Source organism: Toxotes jaculatrix, chromosome 11 (assembly GCF_017976425.1).
Source record: "Toxotes jaculatrix isolate fToxJac2 chromosome 11, fToxJac2.pri, whole genome shotgun sequence".
In the NCBI taxonomy this organism is placed as follows: domain Eukaryota; kingdom Metazoa; phylum Chordata; class Actinopteri; family Toxotidae; genus Toxotes; species Toxotes jaculatrix.
In genome coordinates, this window is record NC_054404.1 from 4,684,927 (window position 1) to 4,708,581 (window position 23,655).

At 42.6% G+C, this 23,655-nt stretch overlaps 1 protein-coding gene across 1 annotated transcript in view; it reads left to right on the forward strand.

Moving 5' to 3' along the window:
* LOC121189830 (homeobox protein Meis1) overlaps positions 1–23,655 on the forward strand; it is an 82,016-nt gene that overhangs the window by 38,799 nt on the left and 19,562 nt on the right. Inside the window, exon 9 of the mRNA XM_041050298.1 lies at positions 18,750–18,826. Coding sequence (XP_040906232.1) covers positions 18,750–18,826 — 77 coding nt within the window. The remainder of the gene's footprint in view (positions 1–18,749; positions 18,827–23,655) is intronic.

Below are 23,655 nucleotides of genomic sequence, written 5' to 3' on the forward strand. Positions count from 1 at the left end.
CCAAGGAGAGACGCCCCTGGCCATAACTGCTGCAGATACATAGATGAACCTTATTAAGAACAAATCTGTCATTATTTAACAGATGCCTGGGATGCTGCAAAGGCCTGTGGTTTGGCTTTATTTTTACGCAATTATAGCAGAGAATACCAATGCCGTTAGCACCAGCTGACAGCATCACATATTGTCTGAGGGGAAAATAGCGTGGGGAAAAAATGTATTTTGACACTGGAAGACACCAATGTGACTGTTAAAATGGAGCCAGCAGTAAATAGAATAGAACACAAGTTTCTATTCATTTCAAACACAATCAATGCTCTAGGCACAGTTAGCTTTGCTCGACATTATTTCAACATCTCTTAATACCTCTGAAAAGGAAAGGAGGATGAGAATAAATAGAAACTTGTCCACATACAGAGTTAAATAAAAAGTACACTGTAGTTTATGGACCTCTTAGGGTCAGAGCAAACTCTTCTGTATAACTTATTGCAGAATTTCCACCAGGAGCTTCAGGACAGAGACACAATAAAGTTTTTCAGCATGCTCTGTGCTAATCTATATAACTGACAGCATTAACAATATATTTACATTTCAGTGATCCCTTTGGGGAAATTAAGGTTAAAATCATCACTGAATATGATAATGACACAAAGACACAAACACATTGATGGAACTTACACTCACATGCATCTTAGATGGAGTAAAAAAAGCTTTTGAAATAATGACACCTTTACTGAGTCAATCTCCTGATAACAATTGGAATCTAGTGCAATATAGTTAAGGAAATATGTTTCAGAACTAACTTCAGCCGGGCTTGCGTCACACAGATTCTGCCTATGTCAGGAGTTTGTGGAGAACACGATAGTTTGGCTGAGTGGGTGTTGGTTTGAATTGCACAAGCCAACAGGGAGGATGCTCTGGAAAGTAATTTGGTTGTTGGATTATGGATATTGCATGGGCTTCACATTTATTTATTTATTTGTAGCCTGTTTTTGATGTTGCTGGTACACATTATACAGTGTCTTCTTCTGTTTCCAGCAATGTTAAAGGCAAATTGGAGGAACTTTTACTTTGGTGTACACTTTTGTGGGACATATAGGCAGAGATTTTTACCGTATATGTGTACACAGCACATGTGCACAAACATCTCACAAGCCTTCTTATACTTTTTGTTTCTCTTTGTGCTCTCCCCTTCCCATCTGACCCACTCCACCTCCTTAACAAACCACCAGCTCTCCATCACCCTGCACACACATACACACACACACATCATCACACATACATGCAAACCTCTCCTCCAACTCCCTGACCTCAACCCATACACCCTCCGAAATCTTCAGGGGCCACAGAGGAAAGGTGTTTGAAACATACACACATCCTGTCTGTGGAAATACAGTTCATGCCTAGTGAAACGCACACACAGAAACACACCTACTGTGTCATATTACACCATGAGTCGGGCTTATGGGAGGCTTCTGCACTGTTAGATCTCAAACAGTGGGTAGGATGTAAGTGAGTGCCAAGGGAGCGAGGGAGAGAAGAAGAAGAAGAGAAGGAGAAGGCAAGGAGGTGAAGTGGGGGATAAGGAGGATCCATCAACCTTTTCCTTCTCTCAGGCAGAAGGGAAAGAAGGACTAAAACATGCACACATACAGACACACAATGGTACACAGGGTAAATTGCGTTATGGCACAAAACAGGAAGAGGCTGCTGTTCCTTCAGCGCGCACAGCTTTTAAAACTCTGTAGTAAACTCAAAGGTTGATGGAAAAATCACTTCCAATATGTTTATTCTCATCAGTGAAGCCAGACAGAAATGAAACCCAGGCAGAGAGCAGCAACTTCTTCTTTGTTTATGGGAAATGTGGTCTTAATTTTGAGAAATACTGGCATTAACAATACCGCTGGTGTCAGATAAATGCTCACTGTGGTCTCATTTGTTTACACTAATCGTTCTTCAGTGTCACTATTAATTTAATCACTATATGTTCGTGTTTATAAGTGCTACACATAGCACCTCTGATGCAAAAACATTTACAGTATCTCTTACACTGGCAGTATGTCTCGCTGTCTCTGCTGGTACAAACATAAGCATGGACAGCTGATTCAGGCTCATCCACAGCATCGTCAACTGGCCTGCCTTTGTCTCACAGAGGGATGGAGGATGCGAGTCTGGCCTCTTAGAGATAGACACAATGCCAATTAGGCACACACAGATGCATGCATACACACATATTCATGACACAGTGCTTTGGCACCACACAAACCTCAATAAGGGAGTCAGGATCTGTTGTTTCTCAAGTATAATAAATAAGCCAGAAAAAAATAAAAACGATCTGGGTTAGATGTATCGATACCCACCTTGGTGTATTTTGTGTTATTCGCCCTCACACTTGGACCCTCAGGGGACTTCCCTTTGTGCTGGAGCGGAAGGGGAAGGTGGGTGGCAAACTGAGACTGTGAGTGCACCAGCAGGGTAGGTGGTAGGTGGCATTCATATGGCTGTATGTGTGTTGTTTGTTTGTTTTTTTTTTTTGTTTTTTTGGCTTGTTTTGAAATTATTTCTGCAATCTCTGCTCACTTATCCATCGATGATGCTAATTTTCAGTGTCTTATTCTAGCAGGAATGGGAAATATTTTAAAGCAGAGAGTGTCATGTTTGTTATAAGCATGAACATCAAGAGCAGAAAAAGTTGAAATTTCCTAGATTACTGGTATCATCAATAGAAACAAGTCAAGAAATGGGGACAAATAGGTGGAATAGCTTTTCCACTGCGCTTCTATCTGTTGTGCGATGAGTAGAGTGACAGGCAGAGCAGTGGTATTGAATTTGTGACGATGACGACAGTCGCAGCTCGCTGAGTTCTCTCCAACACGCCCAATGAGCTCATGTGTTGTCGACAGCGCTTGTGGGACAAGTTCATCAGAAGAATTTGGCTGCTCTGACTTGGAGCAACTACAAAACATTAGCATTTACCGCTTGTCACAAATGGCCGCACCACGGAGCTCGCTGCCAGCCTGACATGCAGCTGCAAACTTGGTGGGGAACCAAAATAAAGGAGGCGGGGGGCTTCTCCACTTGTGTCCTCGTCTCATTTTGATGTTTGTTTTCCACCGACATTCTTAATTAAACATATGTTGTGACAATGAGCAGTCTTTTGGTTTTACGGACTAAATGAATGGGATATTTGACAAGATAGCTCATCAAAAATGTTTTTCTCCAAGTGACAAACTCATCCTTATAGCTGCTTGACATCAGTGAGGATGTGTTAAAACTTGTAGATATTGATCAGAGGTATACTGATGATTTTTTTTTCCTGAAATAACTATATTACAAAGATATGTTTAACAAAATTATTTAAATTGAAGCATCAGTTCTAAAGTGATTGCATAACTGACTGAGCTTCCTCGTTGCTTTGTGTATCAACCAAAGAGACAGGCCTTGAGATGAAGAAATAGCTGGTACCCAGTCTCCGTTCCTCCTATTGTGCAGTTGGAATCCACCTACCCCCCGCTTGCACCCTCCTTTCCTCACAAATGGTATTTTCTTGTTTAATTTAACAAGAAATGAGTAGTAAATGAAAGCTCAAGCCTCAAATCCCCAACGCGCCCTGTGCTCTGCTCTCCACTCCCCTATGAAAAGGCAATTTGTGAAATTATGTGATAGAGTAATTAGATGGAATTCACCCCCCGCCTCCCTACTACACACACCACCCGTATCCCCGTTTAGATTGTTGCCTTGCTAAACTGAAGTAGGTGTGTGTGTGTGTGTATGTGTGGAAAGGAAGGGCAGGGGGGTTTGGCATTCAGAGTGTTCGCATCGGTATATTAGCCTGGCAGACTGGGACACACACTCTCATACACATTATCACTAACACTCTCTCATTCTGGCTCTCCTCCCCTCCTATTTGTACACAGACTCAGTGTAACGAGGGGCAGCCGTGATCGCAGCTCATAAAAGAAGCCAACCCGCAAACCCTCAATGAGCTGCTTTTCCCCCCCCCTCCTCCTTTCTCCCCTTAAAACGTGTAAAATGCACAGAGAGAGAATATAAAAAAATCCAACTGGAAGGCATAATCCCCCGTTAATACAATTAGAGTCTAATTTAACCGCTCGCGTACGCAGATGTAGCTGAGCTGGGGAGCGCTGTTCCCCCCCACAGCAGCGTGCAGCAGGGGTTTTGAGCAGAAACAGGTGTGAAAAGTGATATAATTCATTTCTGCGCTAGCAGAGGAGGCCAGGAGCCTCGCTGTTGTGGGCCCTGGGTGGTGGAGGAATCTCGACTGGGTGTGTAGGGTGGAAGGGGAGGGGTGATATGTGGATGGATGGATGGATAGGTGCACTAATCATTACGGGCAAGAGATTTTCCCTCATATCATGATAGCTTAGATTAAACAAGACAGAGAAACAGTGCAGAGGATACTCCTCTTTATTGTCCAGACGTTTTTGAAAATTAACAACATCGCCTCAGATGCCATTGGTCTTCAGCTGTTTGCTGAACCTGGACAAGTCAGCACCCTGGTCACCCGAGGCAACCTTAACACGCCATGGCAACACAGGCCTGAAAGGGTGTTATCCTACTGTTCCTGTCTTCATACTTACTTTTGCCCAGTTTTGCCTTTATGAGTCAATTGTGATAAGAGGAAAAGGAGTAAGAGAAAAGGAGATGACATACAGGATGAAAAAGGTACGATGCTTGAAATGAATCCAGATAACAGAGGCTTTGCACGTATTTTTTTCCTGTTTGTGATTACGGTTGTCCCGTGATTGTTGTTAGATTTGTTTATCTTAGTTAGCCACTGCACAAATTAAGTTTCTCATGAAAAATAATTTCAATTGACCTATCAAGCCACTGGGACGCCTCGTTAATAGCTTTGAAAAGACATCAGGAAGAGGGCTTAAAAAGGAGAACATCAGCTGACTTTTTAAGTGTTTTCATTCATTTATTCATAAACGACAACAAAGGCATGATGTCCATCTTGATACTGTAAAGTAATATAGTGGCCTGTGTGGCCTGGTGTCTCCGATTAGGTCTTAATTCAATCTAAGTGGCAGTCAGAATCTTAGGCGCCACAGCATTAGGATTTCAAAGAGGTCTTAAGAGACGACAGACAGATGGACAGATCTGCCAAAGGCCTGGCGTGACACTGTGACGAGACAGAGCGGCAGAGGAAAACAAGAGAACAAGTTAGTCTTATTCTCAGCATTTTTATTTGGTTTCAGATACTTTATCTCTGGGAATGGAATTGGCTTTGGGCTGTGTGTTTGTGTGCGTGTGTATCTATTTGTGAGGGCTAGTGTTTGTGTAAATGTGTGTGTGTGTGTGTGTGTGTGATTGCTTTAGAGTGTGAGTGTGTGTTTATATGAGGGCATTTGGAAGCAATGACTTGTCCGTACCAATCGCAGGAGTGGTTGGTGTCAAAGAGAAGGCAGCTGAGTCAACCTGCCTACCCCCCCCCCCCCCCCCCCCACCCCCCCACTACACTCACACACACTCATACTGTGCTCCAACCCCCACATTACCCCACACCTTGTAATGAAAACATCATCAATTATCCCTCTTGACAGGCCCCAGGGACCAAAGGCAGACAGCTCTCTTTGGGGGCTTCTCTTTGTGAACTGACCCTCACAGACACACATACTTGCTACTCACACGCTTGCTCTTTGCAACCATTTCCAAAAGTGAATACACGCGTTCTTTTTTGTGTGTGTGTATTAAAAGCTGATAGGCCGATAACCGGTCTTTTCCAGGAGGGTAGATGGTGCGTGGGAGAAGATAGCTTATAGTAAGAATGGTCCATCTGGTGGAGGTGTAAGGGACAGGAGGTGTGCGAGATTGTGTGTGTTTGTGCGTCTGTGTTATGTGTGGGGTTCTGGAGGTGTTGGTGGAGGGGCGGGGTAATGGTATAGCCAGGGCAGAGGGAAGCCATCAGTCCTGACATGGGCTCCTGAAAGGCCATCTGTTTCATGATGGATGGATGGAATGATGGATGGATGAAAAGATGATAGTGGGATACAGTAGGTGGGTAGAAAGACTGACACATGGCAGATGTGGGCATTTTGGAAGATTGTGCTGGTATTACAATTTTATTATAATTTTTGACATTGGCTGGTCAAATTCTAAGATTAATACATCCTGTTGTGACTTACTGTTCAGAAAAACAAACTTCCTATTTACTTTTATGATTTGTGTTATTCATTATTCATTATATTCATCTGATTTAGAATCAGTATAGTGGTTCCCTCACCTTTTGATGTGGTTTGTGTATCCTGAGTTACTTTTTGACGTTTCACTTGGTTTGGTTTTATCACATTGGGTCAGTTCAGAGCCTGAATCACAGACTGTCAATGACAGAAAGCAGGCTGAAGAATAAGTTGTAGTTATTTATATAGATATATGTTAGTCCAGGTCAGGTTTTTTACAAAGTCCTGCTACATTTCTGACAACCCTTTATTTCAGTCTTTTCCCCCCACTTTCTCCTCTGTTCCTCTTGTATCATTTTACCCCTCTATTTAAAAGCCCTCAAGGGCAGTTAACTTTTAATTCATGTCACCTTTGAACTTTTCCAAAATGGCTGCCATAGAGCTAGACCACAACCAAGCCTGTGTGTGTGTGTGTGTGTGTGTGTTGATCTGGCCTTAGCTGAGGGGTGGGTCGATGTGTTTCCTTGAGAACGTGAGAACTTTACAGACCCTCAAGGTCGGTCAGTAGCACTGGAGGGGATCAGCAGTCACAAGAGATCTTATATGGCTGCCAACAATTACACACATTACACACACACACACACACACACTCACGTACACACACACAAATCAGTTCATATTCAAACTTAAAAAGCGTCTTTTTAGTTTCTTTTTTGACATTTTCATTATTTATTTATTTATTCATTTTCTTTACAAACTGCTCTTGAACATTTCCAGGCTCAAAAACACCTCAGTTTTTTTTTTTGGTAATGTTTTCAAGGTGTTTAAGTTCCAGAGATTAAACGTAAAGGTGAGGGAATAACACCAGTCTTGAATTTTCAATTACCTTGTCACCATCATTACCATCTACCATCTCGTCTTTTCTTTGTCATCCTTCTCTCCCTCTCTCCTCTCCCCGTCCCCTCATATAATTTCATAGTTGGGAAACTATGAAACAGTTCAGTGTGTGGTTTCATTGTTGTACGTCAGAATGATTGATGGCTTCATGCTGAAGCTGTGTTTCACACTAGTTCTATTTTTCATTATCAGCTGTGTGTGATAAGTGCGTGTGTGTGCGTGAATGTGTGTGTCTTCGGAGTGGGACAAAGGCCCATTAACTTGGATGTGCAAAATCACTCTTGGTTTGGTACCCACTAATCAGTTTACGATGATCTGCAAATCCGAAGAAGAGGCTCACTCTCAGCCCTCGGACGCACAAAAACACACACACACACTCTGATGCAAACGTACATCCACGCACACACACTTTAACATAGGCCCTTAGTAGTGACGTCATTGGCTGGGTGGGGTGTGGAGTTCCCCACCATCACTGTGGTATTTATTGGAGAGTGAGTGGCAAGTTGACGTGTGGAAGAGTCAGGGAAAAATATTGTCATAGGTCTGTGGTTAGCTTGATGGAAAGCTTCTGTCCAACACTTTGAGATTAGCAACGCTAGTCTCTCATTCTCGCTGTAAGCAAACACATAACCTCCAAAATACTTCCTTTAAAAAAAAAAAAAAAAAAAATGTATTTAAAACTTATTAAATCAAGCTTTGGCAGCAAAATGTTCACCTCCTTTCAAGAAACAGAGTTTAGCATATCTGTGTGTAGCATGATGTTGTTCAGCTAGTGATATATTAACTCTGCTAAGTGTGAAATCACATTAGCGCTAGCTGTTAGCCATTATCCATTAGGCTGTGTTTGGTGATCCAGAGGATTGTGGGATCTTTTCTGGCTGGAGTCAGCAGCTCAATACCTTTTACTTACAGCAACTGCAGCAGCCTGCCCTAGATACATTTGGTGTGTGTGTGTGTGTGTGTGTATGTGTGTGTGTGTGCGTGTGCGTGTGCGTGCATCTGTCTGTGATTGCATATGCAGTTGCGCTATTATTTGTATGTGTCAGCTTTATGTCTCTTTTGTAAGTGCCGTGAGTGAGTGTGTGCGTGCCTCATTCCATGCGTGTGCTCGATGGATCCTGTGGCTTTGCCGTTGTGGTAATCAGTTTGTGCGTTGGCTGAACTAATTTATCAATTCAGTTCCTCCCACTTGTATTCTCTCTCATGCGTGAACCCTCTCTTTCCCCTACACTCTGTCTCCGTCTCCCTTCTCAGACAAAACACTTCTTTCTGAAAAACCATAAGGGTTTCCTATCTTTTATGCATTCCTTCTGCCTTTCTGACTTCTCTGCCTCTCCTCCTTTCTTCCATGACTCCCTCTCATTTCATTTTTCTATAATGTACAGCTGTGTTGCCTTACATTTTAATGGCCTTGAACCATGATATCATAGCAATACTGTTGCACTTGTGCTGTTTCAAAGACGTAGGGGAGAGAGCAATGATTTATAGATGAGATATCCTGTGGTATGTACCCGTAACTCATCATTTACACCTACTTGCCTTACAATCTTATGATTGAAGTTTTCTGTGTGGCTCATAATGCACCAGAAGCAGGTGGCATGGAAGGTATGGCCATAGGCTGGTAGTATGTTTACACTTGGGCAGCTGACCCAGTGTGGCCCTGTGGAGGGGGACGATCAGGTGTGTGTTGTAAGTGCATCTGTGACACACACACACACACAAGTATGCATGTGGACATGTATGTGTGTGTGTTTGTCTGTGGTGTGTGTACTTGTGTGTGTGTTTGTCCAGTGGAGTGAGAGAAATCATAGCTAGTGAACCAGGTGGTGAATGCAGACAGGAAATAACTCATGGTAGAGGAGTTGGACAGAGCTGAGGGCTGAGGAGATGTGGAAATGTGGGAAAACCCACACCAACGCACAGTTTCATTTTTCTCACTTTTTACTCTCCTTTTTTTTTTTTTTTTTTTTTTTTTTTGCTTCATGTCCCCTTATTTCAAAGGTATTTATTCCTCCTCTCCTCATGTCCTTCCTTATTACTTTTGTCTGTCTTTTGACACTCTCTCTCCGCTATATATGTTTGACATAGAATATTGGTCAGCTCTTTTCTCTGTTCGCTCCTTCCACTCTGTCAGAGGCGTGCTGTTGTAGTGCTAGCGATGGCGGGGGGAAGTGAACACGGCTGAGGGTGCTGCTCACTTGTTTGTTACGACAGATTAAGTCATTGATTTGTAAAAGCGGTGCACTGATGGAGAAGGCCCTCTGCTGCTGAAGACGAGCAGAGAGAGATGAGGAGAGAGCGAGAAAGGCGAAGAGGGAGATGGAGGGAAGCATTTGGCTGAGGAAACTGAGGCGAGGATATTAAAACAGAAGGAAAAGATGAGAGCTCAATGTAAAGAGAGGAGTTAAGTGGAGGTGGAAGAAAAGAGGGGAGAAAAGGAGGCAGCATGAGATAGTTAAGCAAAATGCTAAATATAGAACAGAGGGATGGAGGCGGTGGAGATGAGTGAGAAAGATGGGGAGATAGAGGGATGAGAGGAAGGAGGGAGGGGTGTAGGTGTACTTTGAATGACAGAGATGTCAAAGAAAGACAGAGGAGGGAGGTAGGGTGCGAAAGCTTTATTTTTCAGTAGCGTCAGCTGTGTCCTCCTTCCCTCCAATGCTTGCCGCTCCAAAGAGCATAAGGGAGCAATTGTGAAATACCTTTACCTAGTTTCAGCGTTCCCCCAACCCAGGTTCCTTTCACCCCCCTAGGGGCCAACGGTGAGTTTCTAATTAAAACGTCGGGAGCAAAAGGGTAATTATGATAATAACATAATAATATCGCCAGGGTTATTAGAATGTTCTGTGGTCCCCAAATTGCTTCCTCAGAGAGATCAGATTTCAGTGGCATTACGTAAAGTCAAATTTCCTTGAAAGTCAGGTGAAATGAAACGGAATCCCCCGTGGTCTAAGTGCAATCTGAGAATCTTATTCCCTCTTGTATGTCACGGACACCGATTATAAAAAGAAGTTTCTCACCTCAATGGCATAACCAGCCTCGCTCATCGCTTACTTAAAAGTGTAATCGAGTCCACGGGGTTTATGTTGTTAGGAAGTCTGCAACTTGTTTGTTTAAAGGACCAGTGTGTACGATTTAGTGGCATCTAGCGGTGACCTTACAGACCTTACTTTCCTTTCCAAACATATCGGAGAACCTACGCTCACTTTCGGGTAACGTAAAAACCTGAAAGCTCCCCTCTAGAGTCAGTGTTGGGTTTGTCCGTTCTGAGCTACTGTAGAAACATGGTGGTGCAACATGTCGGGGTCCATGGAAGAGGACCTGGTCCCTGTATAGATATGACAGGCTCATTCTAAGCTAACAAAAGCACAGTGATTCAGGTGGTTATACACTATGAAAACAGAATTATGCACGTGTTATTTCTGTCAATAGATCCCCCTAAATCTCTTTTTTGTTGCTTTGAACTCTCCTGTAATAGCACATTGTTTCTCTGCATCTCCGTCTAACAAAATCTGTGTATTGTAGCTGTGTGCAACAAGAGAACATTTGTTTTTAGGTTTAGAGATCACTGCTAGAATGCTAGCTCCAAGCACTGTAGCTTGAAGTGTAACATACTGGGTGCTCTGAGGTGCATCCCGCTGTTTTCTCTCAGCTTTCTGTGGTACCTGACTGGGATGAGGCTTTGTGGATCCCACCTACTCCCCATTTACACACCCCCTCCATCCTAGGCAGCCCTGAGGCAGCCCACCTCCAGCTGTGGCTGCCGTTCACTGCGCCGCTTGGTGCAAGTACCGATTGCTTTGGAGTGCCTCCCCTCGCTCAAATAGGCGGTAATTATGGGCTTAAAGAGGTTTAGTGGTCCAGCAAACTACATAATCACCCCCTGAATTAGCCCCAGCTCATCAGCCTCAGTCCAACGAGCAGCGTTTACCACTAGCACTAGCTATCATGCTGCACCCCCTTCCCTTTATTGCACAGAGGGAAGCACAGCAGCAGGTGTTGTGCAACATCCGGCCCCCTTAATAAATTTAGCCTCCCCTGAGCTGGAAATGGGAGGACTAATGAAGCACGCCCTTGCTCTTAGTGAAAGCAACCAGAGAGTAAAGACACCACACATGTAGCACATAATATGAGATGTTTTCCTTCAGTATCAACAAACCTTACCCTTCACATTCTGTGTTAAACACTACAATACAGCGCATTGTTAAGACTTGAGGCTTGGTCATGTGCATACATGCTATAAGCTTCAGTATACACATAGGCTAGAGACCCACCCAACAGTAAAGGCACATGGATCATTGTTCACACCCTGTAGCACAGCGGCTCCAGCCACAGTGGTGCATAATGCTGCCCTGCATTATGCACCCTTTAGTTATGTGCCCGTAGAGTTTTAGAAAAGCGACGAATGATGCTAATCATCAATTATCACAGTGGAGAAGCTGTTAATGCTGTACATTGTCTAATCCACTTTGTACTAGAGCTTTAATGACATACTTTTCACCCTTTGCCTCACCAGCTAACTAGATTTATCTCATTCCCATAGGCAAGAGCGCTGTGAGATTTCCCTAAATCAACAAAAGCTGTTTTTTGAGAGGGAAAATGCTCATTAATGAATAAAAAGACCTAGAACATCTGTTTTTTTCTCAGTTTTCTTTATTTTCAGAAGAGATAGAGAGATTTGATGGCAAAAACAGTTTGAAAAGGGGTTTCTTTGCCATTTTTGGTGTATAAATTGAGGTTTTGAAAAAGAGCAGTGGTGAATTATTCATGCTACAAGCTTTAAGTTGATTTAACATAGTTCAACGCCATAAGAGACTACATTTCTGCTTTTTTTTTGCGCCTTACAGCACTAAAATGGAGCGTGTTTATCTTGCGTAGACTTTGCAGAGGACACTCTGAAACTCTCATCGTGTAGTTGGTTCATTTTGAGTCTCTCAAAAGATCCGTTTTTGCTCTGTTTTGTTATTTTGCATCGGAGCAGCCCGAATCAGAGGAAATTAGGTTAGGGGTGCTTTGTTTTTTTCTGTTGTTGTTTTGTTCGCCCTCACTCCCTTTTCTTTTTTTCTTTAATCCCCCCTTTCTCCCAGAGCCAGCTTTGTTGCCGGGTCCCTGCTCCCTAATGAAGTCAAAGGGATGTCAGTCGATGCCACCTACACAGAAAGGAATTTGAAATGGCGTAGCTCTCACAGCGCAGCGTGAGCACACACACAGAGGATGAAACTTCCACTGAATGAGCAAGAAATTTGGGAAATTGGAGGCTTGCTGTATGAGATACAACAGGCTTACAGTTTGGAACGCTTGTTTTAAAGTCTGCTCATGCTCAGGGTTCTGGGCATTTGTTGTTAGCATAACAATGTGCTTGCCTCCCCAAATATTTAAGGTAATCTCATACACTTCTGGCAGGAGCAATACTACACTTCCAGTAAACTGTGTGTTCGTGAGTGAGTGTGTGTGTGTGTGTGTGTGTGTGTGTGTGTGTGTGCGTGTGTGTGTGTGTGTGTAAGACAGTTTGGTATGATACTCTGATGCCCTTCTAGCCAAAAAGGCCCCCGGATTAGCCGTCAGGCATTCCTGATGGGCAGCTCAGTTTCCACAGAGATTTGACCTGGGAACAGTGAGGGGAATAGACCTGGCCAAGTCAAGGCTGTTCACTTTTACCTCACCAGGCACATGCAAGTGAATAAGCATTAATAATGCTGTTGTAAAGGTGTTTGCTGTAACTTTTAGGTTGTTGGGATTCACAGTGTCAGGACAGCTAAGCTTCTGTTATGAGTGTGCTGGGAAAAGAAACAAGCAAAAGCATCTTGTTAATAACAAAAAAAAAAAAGTTCAGTATAGTACGTTGTTGCACACTCACAAGTTGTTTACTGCGATTTGTTGCATTTTCAGGCATCCTTGTACCTTGTGGCAAATCCCAACCATCTGGTGGTAAAGAAAGCTAACTCAGAATACAAACTGAGCCATGCCTGTAGTCCTCAGACTGTGCAGTGACATGGCCTCTTTTTGAGGGACATCACATGAATGTGACAGCATATGATGGTTTTCCTCTCTCTTATTCCTCCCTCCATCATGTTGCAGTTTTATAAAGCTAATGTGGCATGTCAAGCCTTTTTAATGGGATGCACAGAGGCTTGGGAAGCACAGCCTTAAATAGAAATATATGCAATGATAACACCGTGACACTAATGGCTAAGGAAGGGACAGGACTGAGAGGACTGTGGCTGAAGTGAATTGGTTTACAAGGACGGAGTCACACACATGAAGTTGGAGTTGTAACAGTAAAATATATTCTTTCATTTAAAATCCAGTGTATAAGTAGGGATATTTAAATATTTACACAAACGTATTTGATGTTTATCTGGTATGAGTATCCAAAACAGAAACGTGTAAAATCACGTTATAGTGTTATTCTGTCTGTGTTTCTGTCATTTTTAAAGGATGGATACCTTGATGACTTACTCTTGAGCCAAAGCCAAATTTAAAGTAAAAAGTCGGAGTATTCCCAGCACTGAGGGGAAGAGACAGCCAGAGAGAGACTAGAAAAGAGAACTGGTTTTTGCTGAGGAGGCGAGATGAAGAGAAGGGAGAACAGCAGCAAGATAAAAGACATTTTTGAAACAGCCCTCGCCTCATGATGAAGTGGAGCATCTCTGACAAAAGAGTGACTCAGACTTGTTCTGTCTTTTTTTTTTCTTTTCTTCACCCCTCTTACTTATACTGAGAGACAAAGGTGAGGCTTTATGCGGTTTACAAGTTGCGAACATAAGAATTAGGAAGCCATGACCTTCAGTAAGTTCCTTCTTTTTTTTTAATGTCTGTTAAAGTTTCAGCGAGTTATTGCCTCTGCAGATGAGATTAAGATTTTGATGGGTTGTAAAGGTCAAAGGTTCAGTCAGCACAAAAGCCATGTGTTGTCAAAGTGACCTTGAGCAGGGCACCAAGCTAATGGCATACTGAAAACCACTCTATCTTCAGGTTTCTCAGACATAAGTGAAAAAGAAGGAAATCGGAAGCATAACTCATGTCTCAGCTGGTGTGCGGCTGTTCAATATACACGACTCTAATCTGGTTACTCTTGTTTTTGTAGCATCTTTAATGTATAATCGGTAAATGTAACAGTTGACATTGTTTCTATCACTCTGCCCAAAATAGTTTTCTTCTGGGTTAGGCATGGGACAGGGGGAGTAAAGAGGGGTCTTGCAGAATATTTATGCTCTTATCTCTTTGTTAAACCCCTGGGGCTCCAGATATCCATTTCCATGTTTCCTCCCTTGCCTCCTCCTTCCCTCTTTTCCTCTTTCCTTCTTCTTTCCGTCTATCTGTCTCTCTCTTGTTCTTGTCTGAGGGGGTCAGAGAGGAAGACGGTCAGACAGGGAGGGGATGTTACTGATGCTCTGTTACTCACCCACCCACACACACACACACACACACACACACACACACACATATGACCATGCACGGCTGAACTTACTCGTAGGCCCATCAAGCTCAGTGGCTCAAATGAGAACAAACACGTACACATAAACACACACTCTCATGTCTGTGCAAAGATGAACGTCCTAATACAAACGCACACAAGCAAAATCTTTGACTCAAATGGACACACACAACATAACACACCCACGCATGCACACGCACACACTCTGGGATTGATAAGACACACAGAAGAGAGAGAGAAGTGAAAAGACACACACCCCTCCTGGCACCCACATGCTCAGAGCCCAGCAGAGAGTGGCGAGCTGGGTGGAAATTCTCATGAAAGGAGTTGTATATTTGGAGAAGACATATCATTAAGATAGGCGGAGGGAAGAGGGAAGGGAGGGAAGGATGCGCAGAAACTTTCCATCTGCTCTTTTAAAGAACATGTTATTGCTTTTCTCACTAAAGGCCTTTCTCTCTCTCACTCTCACTCTCTCTCTCTCTCTCTCTCTCTCTCTCTCTCTCTCTCTCTCTCTCTCAACCCGCTGAACCACAGCCAAAGGCCATTAAAAGAGACCAGAATCACTCACAGACAATATTAAAACTGGGTGACTTGTTGCTAAGCGAGAAACTAAATCACATTGTTTTGACAGATAGGAGCTAATTTGGTGGTTTAGAAAAAAGGAGGACAAAAACAGTTTTGATGTTTCTGGCAGCTCTTCCTGGTAACTCTTCCATTACATGAAAACTCTGGTACATGTGTCACTTTAAAGGTTGTATTAGTCAGAGAATGCAGTGGTGGAAGATTTCAGATCCTTTCCTTAGGTAAAGTAGCAACACCACAAAGTAAAAACACTCAACTGCAAGTAGGAATCTTGCAGTCAGTAAATTTAAATAATCAGCTAAATGCACCTAAAGTGGAAACAGACAACTTTTCAATGCCCTCCCCTCACCTTTGGTGGTAAAAGTGTTGGTGCCTCTGTCACAAAGACCAGATTGCTTTCTGTTTTCAGTGTTATGATAAAGGCAGAGTATAACCAAAGTTGTTAATTACTGATATATTGGAAATAATGCCAACCAAATACTGGTTTTGAACCCTCTCAAGTCCCGGAGCTCTGTTCACCGAGTGAATGCCCGTCTGAGGTTCACTCTTGTTTTACCTCGAGTTCTATCGCTCTCCCTCTTCGCCTTCTTTGTCTCTGACGACAACAGGGCTCTTTTACTTTTGCCAGGAAGAGTTTCCACCACTTGTTCCACCACTTGTTCCATTGTACGCCATTTCCTCTACCGGGAGATTTTTCGTACCTGGCGGCAGAGAGATTTGCACAGTGAAAGTGAGGCTTATGTGGAACCAGTCAAAGCACAGATGGTGTCATTGTTCTGTAGCCATTACATGGTGCATCAACATTTGCTTTATAATGATAAGTTAAAGCCAAAAAACCTTATTGTGACTTTAAAATATCAAACGTACTCATTATGCAGCAGAATGGCTTCTGTATGTTATATTATTATATGTTATACAATGAAGTTATTATTACTGATGCATTAATGTGTAAACACAATTTTCCTGTTGTTGCTAGTGTAAAACTTTACCTTTACAAACTGTTGGGTAACTTTGTCAGTAGAAGAAAAACCTCAACATTGCACATAAATTCTGCGCTTGAGTAAATGTACTTGGTTACATTTCACCTCTGGCAGGATGTGTGTTGAGGAGAACACCCTCATGCCAGTAAGCACATTTTTCTCCCAGTGCTGTTGTCTGAGATTTTGTGTGTGTCGGCCTGTGTGTGACTAGTTGTGTATATCTGTCTGCCTGCGTGTGTGTGTGCTGCAAAGCTAGAGGGACGGAAGCATTGAGACAGGGTGTATTTGTGCTGTATTGTGGCCCCCGGCGTGGCCGCAGCCCCCAGATATCACGAGGCAGACACTCCTGCTTCCACAGATCTACAACACGTAGAATGGACACACTGATCTTTTCATGTTCAATCAACTTTGTTTGTTGAGAAGAAACATAAAATACATGTCGTTCACATGATTAGCTTTAATATCTGAGTAATGAATGTGTGTGGTGTCTATATGTATAGTGCGTCAAGACATCAGATGACACAAGCCCTAAAGAATAATGTTTTCTCACTTTCAGCACACACGCAGGGAAGTGGCGCCACAGATTTGCTGCAATAATTTAAATTCTGACATTATCTGATCAGACTACAGTATAAAAGAGACTTGCACGCACCCACCACACACACACACACACACACACACACACACACACACACACACAGAAAGAGTATATGAATGGACAGATAGTTCACACGCATGTATGCACACACACACACACACAAAATGGTTGTAACAAAAAGAAGTGGACACAAATTTGGCCAGAGGCGACAATGCAATTATAACTTAGCGCGTGAAATTAGCCTCCTTGTGTTCCTATTCCCCACAACCAATCACATGGACAAGGGAAGGCTGGGAAAAAAAATCTGTCTCCTCTCTCTCTCTCTCTCTGCTGGGTTGTCCCAGCATTAAACACAATCCTGCTCATTATGCACTGAAAAAACTGTAATGAAAAAATGAAAACGCTGGCGCCGCACTGATTTTGCACGTCTGATTGACTATTAAGTGTGTGTGTGTGTTCTTGGTAAACATACTGTATATGCTATACAGAAGCCGTATGTGTGGCACCTATTGTTGGTCACGGGATGATAACTAGATAAATGTCAGGGTCCTGTCGTGTAGAATGGATCATTCAGCCATATTTATATATATATATACACACACACACACATAATAAAGTTACTGTGATTTAAAAGTCTTCCTGATCTTTAGATCTTTCTTAAATGTATACATAGCATTTTGGAATATACATAGTTCTCCAATTAGTGCTGCTCCCTCAACAATCCATTCTTTCCTCTGCTCCTCTGCCTCTCCGTCCTCTGCTCCTCTTTTATGGCCTTTGGTGTTCAGCACAGTCCGTGTCTTGTCTCAGACATGAACAGCACATTGTCCTCCATGAGCAAGACTCCATGCATCTGTGACACCCCCCCCCCCCCCCCCCCCCCCCCCACTCTAATATAAATCCACACACTCCCCAAGTTCACATTTATCCGATTTATTCATTCTATATATTTAAACAGGTGGCTCGACTTTAACTGTTTTCAGCTGGCTGCTCGAAGAGGGAATGGAGCCAGTAGTTTATATTTAAACACTGGGTCTGAAGCCAGTTAGGGTTTTATTTCCAACAATTGAACTGTTGTTTATTGTGCAATCATGTGTCATGAATGTGTCTTCAAATAAATGAAAAATAATCCTTGAGTAAGGTAGTATATCAGTGCAAATCTTCATTTGCCCTAATCACAAACAAACTCCTGAAAAAGCCACAGCCTCGAGGTGATGAGTCTTGACTGAACAGAAACAAGTTGAGAGTTACGTTAAGACAAGATAAAAACTAAATAAAAGTTTAAATTGATTTATTCTGGAGTAAGTGTAACGTTGTTCTACCATCCCACTGGCAGATAGTTAAGATTTAAAAGACTCTAAATTAGATTAAATTACTTGCTGAGGTAGCAATGTGTGATTTTGGGGAAATTCCAGTTTCTATATTAAGCTGGTGGTCCTTTCAAAAGGATGAAACCTCAGCTTGCTGTACTTACTGTTTCTCACAATCAGTGCCTGGAGAAATGATTCCAGCAAAGTGGCAAACTTAACACAGTCATGTTATTGCACCGACTGCAGTGAGGATAAAAGCAACCAGCAGCAATAACGATGAGAGATTTTACGTTCTCTTGTCTGTATTCCATCGGGTTAACATTACATATTCCCAGCTCACTGATTACATATGCAGCGGGGTGAAAGGGGGGCCGTCGACGCGAATATATTTGTGTAAGAGGCTGCCTAATTACCAGAGCTGGTTCTCCACTTCACTTAACTTTCTAATTGGCTTGCCTTTTTGGCTGCCATTAATTATAAGATTTCATATTCCATTAATGATTGGGGGGAGAGAGGCACGTTAATGTGCACACGCTCACACATACTTACAGTATACATCCACACAGGCACATGCTGACACCTATGCACCAATGAGCATGAGCGCACGTCTTATTTTCTACTTCTCATTATGCAGTACAGTTTTGTGTGTGTGTGTGTCTGTTTGTGTGTGCAACCTGTGCCCTGCAACGTCTCTTTCTCTACTAAAAGGCACATCAAATCCCTTTTTCAACAACAAGAAGCTTCATTAAACAATTTGTGGTCAGCCTTTTCTCATACGTGTTGTGTCTCTCTCTCCCGCAGCATCCCTACCCGTCAGAAGAACAGAAGAAACAGCTGGCGCAAGACACAGGCCTCACCATCCTACAAGTGAACAACTGGTAAGTCGTTTCAGAGTTTACATGCAGTCGATCTCAGGGGTTTGACCCCCCAGGCTATCCCAGTTCTTAATGATTGGAATTAATGCCTCCACTCCTCCCCTATTTTCATCACACACACACACACACACACACACACACACACACACACACACACATTCACCACTTACCGAATCCTCCTCATCTAGATCAATCCATCTAAAGAGATATGGCCTGGAGTGATTTTCCAGACCAACAGCCTAACTCAGCCCAAACATGAACATCCATGTTAATTAAGAGTCAAACTACATTCTGAAAACACCCAATAAAAACATCCAACATGCACGAGTTATACAAGAATGATTACTGGAAAAGTGGTAGCTCTGAGACTAATTATAGGATTTAACTTTGGCCGACTTATTTTAGGGTTTGTGGGTTTTTGTCGCACCTTTTACAGTGATTAGCATTTGTTTTAATCAGATCGTGATTATCTTGTTCACTGTTTACACATTTGTGGTCAAACTAACATTTATTCCCAGTTTGTTTTTTGCCTGATTATCCTAAAAGCTCATTACTGGGACATAGTTAGCCATGTAATTTAGCTACTACCACTTTAAACTTTAATTAAGATACAAAACAAATTGTAGCAGCCGCTGCAAATTTTCCTCTGATCATTACTGTTGAAAGTCATTTTATTGGGTGTCCTCTGACCATATATCCTTTTACACATTATGATTTTGTACTTTTTCAAAATGCATGTAGCATGTAAAGTTGTCCTTGTTAGAAGGGAGCCGAGCTTAAAGGTGCGTAGCGTGATTGCTAACCTGCCTTTGCAAATTAATGCTCTGTAAGTGCCAACTGGCCTGTTAATTGGGCACAAGCGTGACTGGCCAGGGCCATAAAATAAGGTTGCTAACTAGCCGTTTTAACCTTAGGTAGCACTGTAAAAGGTAGAAAGGGGCCCTATGTCCTTGTGCAGCTAGTCTTATCAGAGAGATGGCTATCAGCACATGCTTAGTGTTATTAGCCATGTCTAATTAAATGGGCTGGAGTCTGGGTAACTGAGGCAGGGCCCAGGCAAAGGGTGTTTGATCTGAGCGGCCCTTAAAATAATCCTTGAAAGTATCAGTCAGTTGCTAGGTACGAGCATGAAAGTGGAGACTGCAGAAAGGCAAAGAGCAGCAGAAGGAGAGAGTGAGTTAAAGAGCCAGACAGAGTGAAAAAGAGATGAAGAGAAATAGAGAAAGATAAGGAGAGAGGGAGAGAAAGAGATGAGACATGATAAATCCCCATTACCAGCAGTCTAATGATGTTAACATTATTCCCAGCCATTGTTCAATCTGAGACCTCAGAGACAGACAGACGTTAGATTAGGGTATGGTGTATCAGTCTATTGAGAATTCATTTTATACCAGGCCAAAAACAATGCATGCACACACACACACACACACACACACACACACACACACACACACTCACACACACTCACACTCACACAGAGGCATAAAAAGGCCTCCTGACCAGAGGGAATCCTGTAGAGGTTATCAAATCACGTGACCTCTCTGAAATCCATGGGGGATCAATTCTTACAGCTGAGATAAAGCCAAGCTGTGTGTGTTTGTGTGTGTGCTTGCGTGTGTGTGTGCGTGTGTGAGTCAGACAGACAGTCACATGAACAGTAGCTTGGTCACTTAAGACTGACTGTGTGCTCTCATTCTGTTTGTTATTTTTATTGGTAGGGGGATAGCAACACACCCTGAAGGTGTGTGTGTGTGTGTGCATGTGTGTATTTGTGCAAGAGCAACAACACACTGTGTAAATCGTGGGAGGTTAATCTTGGTTTGTGGAAGATGGTGTGTGTGTGTGTGTGTGTGTGTGTGTGTGTGTGTGTGTGTGTGTGTGTGTGTGTGTGTGTGTGTGAGAGAGAGGGGAACCGGGGGTGGTTAATCTAAGGGGTATTAGCTGTTAAACCCTGCATGCTGGGATCCCGCTGCCCCCTCACATTTTGTTGTATACAAGTGTGTGTGTGTGTGTGTGTGTGTGTGTATGTTTGTGTGTGTGTGTGCGCTTGTCCACAGGCATATTTCCATGCATGGTTGTTTGAGCGAGCAGTACATTGTAGCATGGAAGGGTGATTGAGAGAAAACAATAAAGTGAAAAGATGGGTTGACGGAGAGATAAAGACAAAGAATTGGACAAAAAGGGAGAATGACGTGAAGCAGAGGAGGAGAGACGGAGGTAGAGGAGAAAGAAAAAAGACGATTGAGAAGAAAGAGGGAGAAAAGGAGACAATCGCAGAGGAGAGAGAGAGGTTACGTTAGGGGAACTGCCATTTCGCAGGCGTGTTGTTGTGCTGATTGGGAAGCCCCGTCATTGGGTGTCTCCATAGCAACCCCCGGTGATGTTACCTCCTGACCCACTGATTTGTTGAAGTCAATTTCCCTAGCTGTGATTCTGTTTGTCAGTGCTGTTGAAGAACATACACTCGTTCACACGCACATAACACAATTGCGTGCATGTCTGAATTCCCTCAGAGTTACACACACACACTTCCTCATGCGTTCACTTGCACCTAATCAGGTCTACAACTGTGAAATCAAGCCAAAGAGGACTTCAGAAACCATAAAACACTTACTGGGAGTGTGTTTGACCGTCATACACGGGCCATCAGAACTGCACCGAGTTCTCACTGAATGGCCACAGATGAACTGCGGGTCATCCATGTCTGTTATCCTAACAGGTGAAGACCTAGTGATGAAAAACGTGTACAACTGACAAAACAATCCTGTCACGTTACAGCACAGACCATTATAAACACACTTTTTTCCCCCTCTCTCGCTTACAAGCACACAGACACACACACACACAAACAATCTCTTTATTCACGTGTACAATGTGCTTTCTTTCACATATATAATAACAACACTCTCTCTCTCTCTCTCTCTCTCTCTCACTCACACACACCATAGATGTGTTAACACACATGTCGGTGTGTATTATTGATGAGCGAGCACGCGGTAGGGCTCAGCAGATTAAATAAAAATGCTAAAGGCCGGCAAGGGGCGCAGATCACTCATGAATTATTGGCAGAAATACTCTGCACCAGGGAATCTCAATTTGAATGGAGAAAGTGTGTGTGTGTGTGTGTGTGTGTCAGGGCCTGTGTGTGTGCGCAGTAATACATGTTCACATTTGTACAGTTGAATCATATATAGAAAATGTGCACACAACACTGTACACACCCAAATGCAAATACACAGACACATCCCATACATACAGTATATACACACACATAAATGCAAAGTCACACACTTCCAAGACAGGCATGTACACAACGCTTATGAATGTGTTGTTCCCACACACCCATACAGCAGACACACACAGATAAGTCACCACATGACACAAACAAATGCACACTTACTCAAAAACTTATGCTCACACACTTAACTGTTGGAAAAACTGTTGTGTATTCATTAAAAACATGTTCAGTGTTTTTAATGAATACACACGAACAAACCAAAGCCAAAATGTCAAAGCTGTCTTTATAGATTCATATTAATTAAACATGTATATGTTATATATATGATATGAGCAAAAATATTCTGTAAAAAGTGATAACTTAGATACACCAAGAAAAGTCAGTATTGTACTTCTCTGTTTGTATTTCTGAATACATTTTGAAGACATACTGAAGGATCATATGCAATAGAATTAATTCTTAACAATTTATTAACAATTAATGAGATTGTTTGCAGTCAAAAAAGAAAAAAAAATCCTCTTACAAAGCAAACCACTACAGCCAGATTCAGAAACAAGAAGCTAAGAAGCCTTGGAAAGATTATGAGCGACAGTTTTGTTTCAGAAAATAGAGGTTTATTCAGACAGAACCAGTTAGATTTTAGTTTGTCCATTGACCTTTTTTATTTTATCTAATTTCACTGAGCTGTGATACTTTCACACGTGAGCTACTGTGCCTCATACCTCACTGTAGGAGCGTTGTGTAATAACAGAGGTACACAGCGTGAAGGAAAAGATATCCTCACTCCTTAAAATCAAACAAATCTTACACGCATGTATTTACAGTGCAACTGTGTTACCATAATAGATTTTTGCACATGTGAAAAATCAGATCAGAAATTTTACCAGCTTGCCCCAGATTTAGGTTTAATCCACAGCCACGGTATCAAGGTGTCCTTCAACAATACAACCCTTTACCTGCACACACACACGTAAGACACTCTCAACAGGGGCGGCAGTTAATTGCTCAAAGCGTCACATATAAAATGCCCTCCTTTCTGTGTCTGCTTTCCCTTTCTCTGGCTACAGTCAGTATCTCTGTGCTAAGTTCTCCTAACGCTCCGGTAATGTAAAAATCGATGGCGAGGTCATCAGGTTTCCCTTCTTGGCTGCCCCTCCCCTTCCTGCCTGCAATTTAATAATGCCCCTTTAAAGGCAGTGTTTAAGCCTCGCCGAGCGATTGTTTTGTCAATAAGACCTCCTTTTACGAACGTCTTAAAAGCATGGACAGGGAGACAGCGAGGGAAAGAGAGAGAGAGAGAGAGAGACAGAGAGAGGTGGTATTTAAGAGGGCAGAGTGGACGGACGTTGAGGCTACTTAGGAAGGAGCGGTGTGACACGTACATATATGTCTCTTATCGGGTTTCTGAAAGGACAAGGGGAGGGAGAGAAAAAAGAACATGGAAACATGGACAGAGAAGAAACTTTTTTTTCTTTTTAATAACAAATTCCCATGTTTTTTTAGATATAACAGTGAAATGATTACACAAATGGTTTGTTGTAAACCTTCTAGGGAGTTTACAGACCAAAGTCCTGGTGCAGCTTTGACCTGCTTG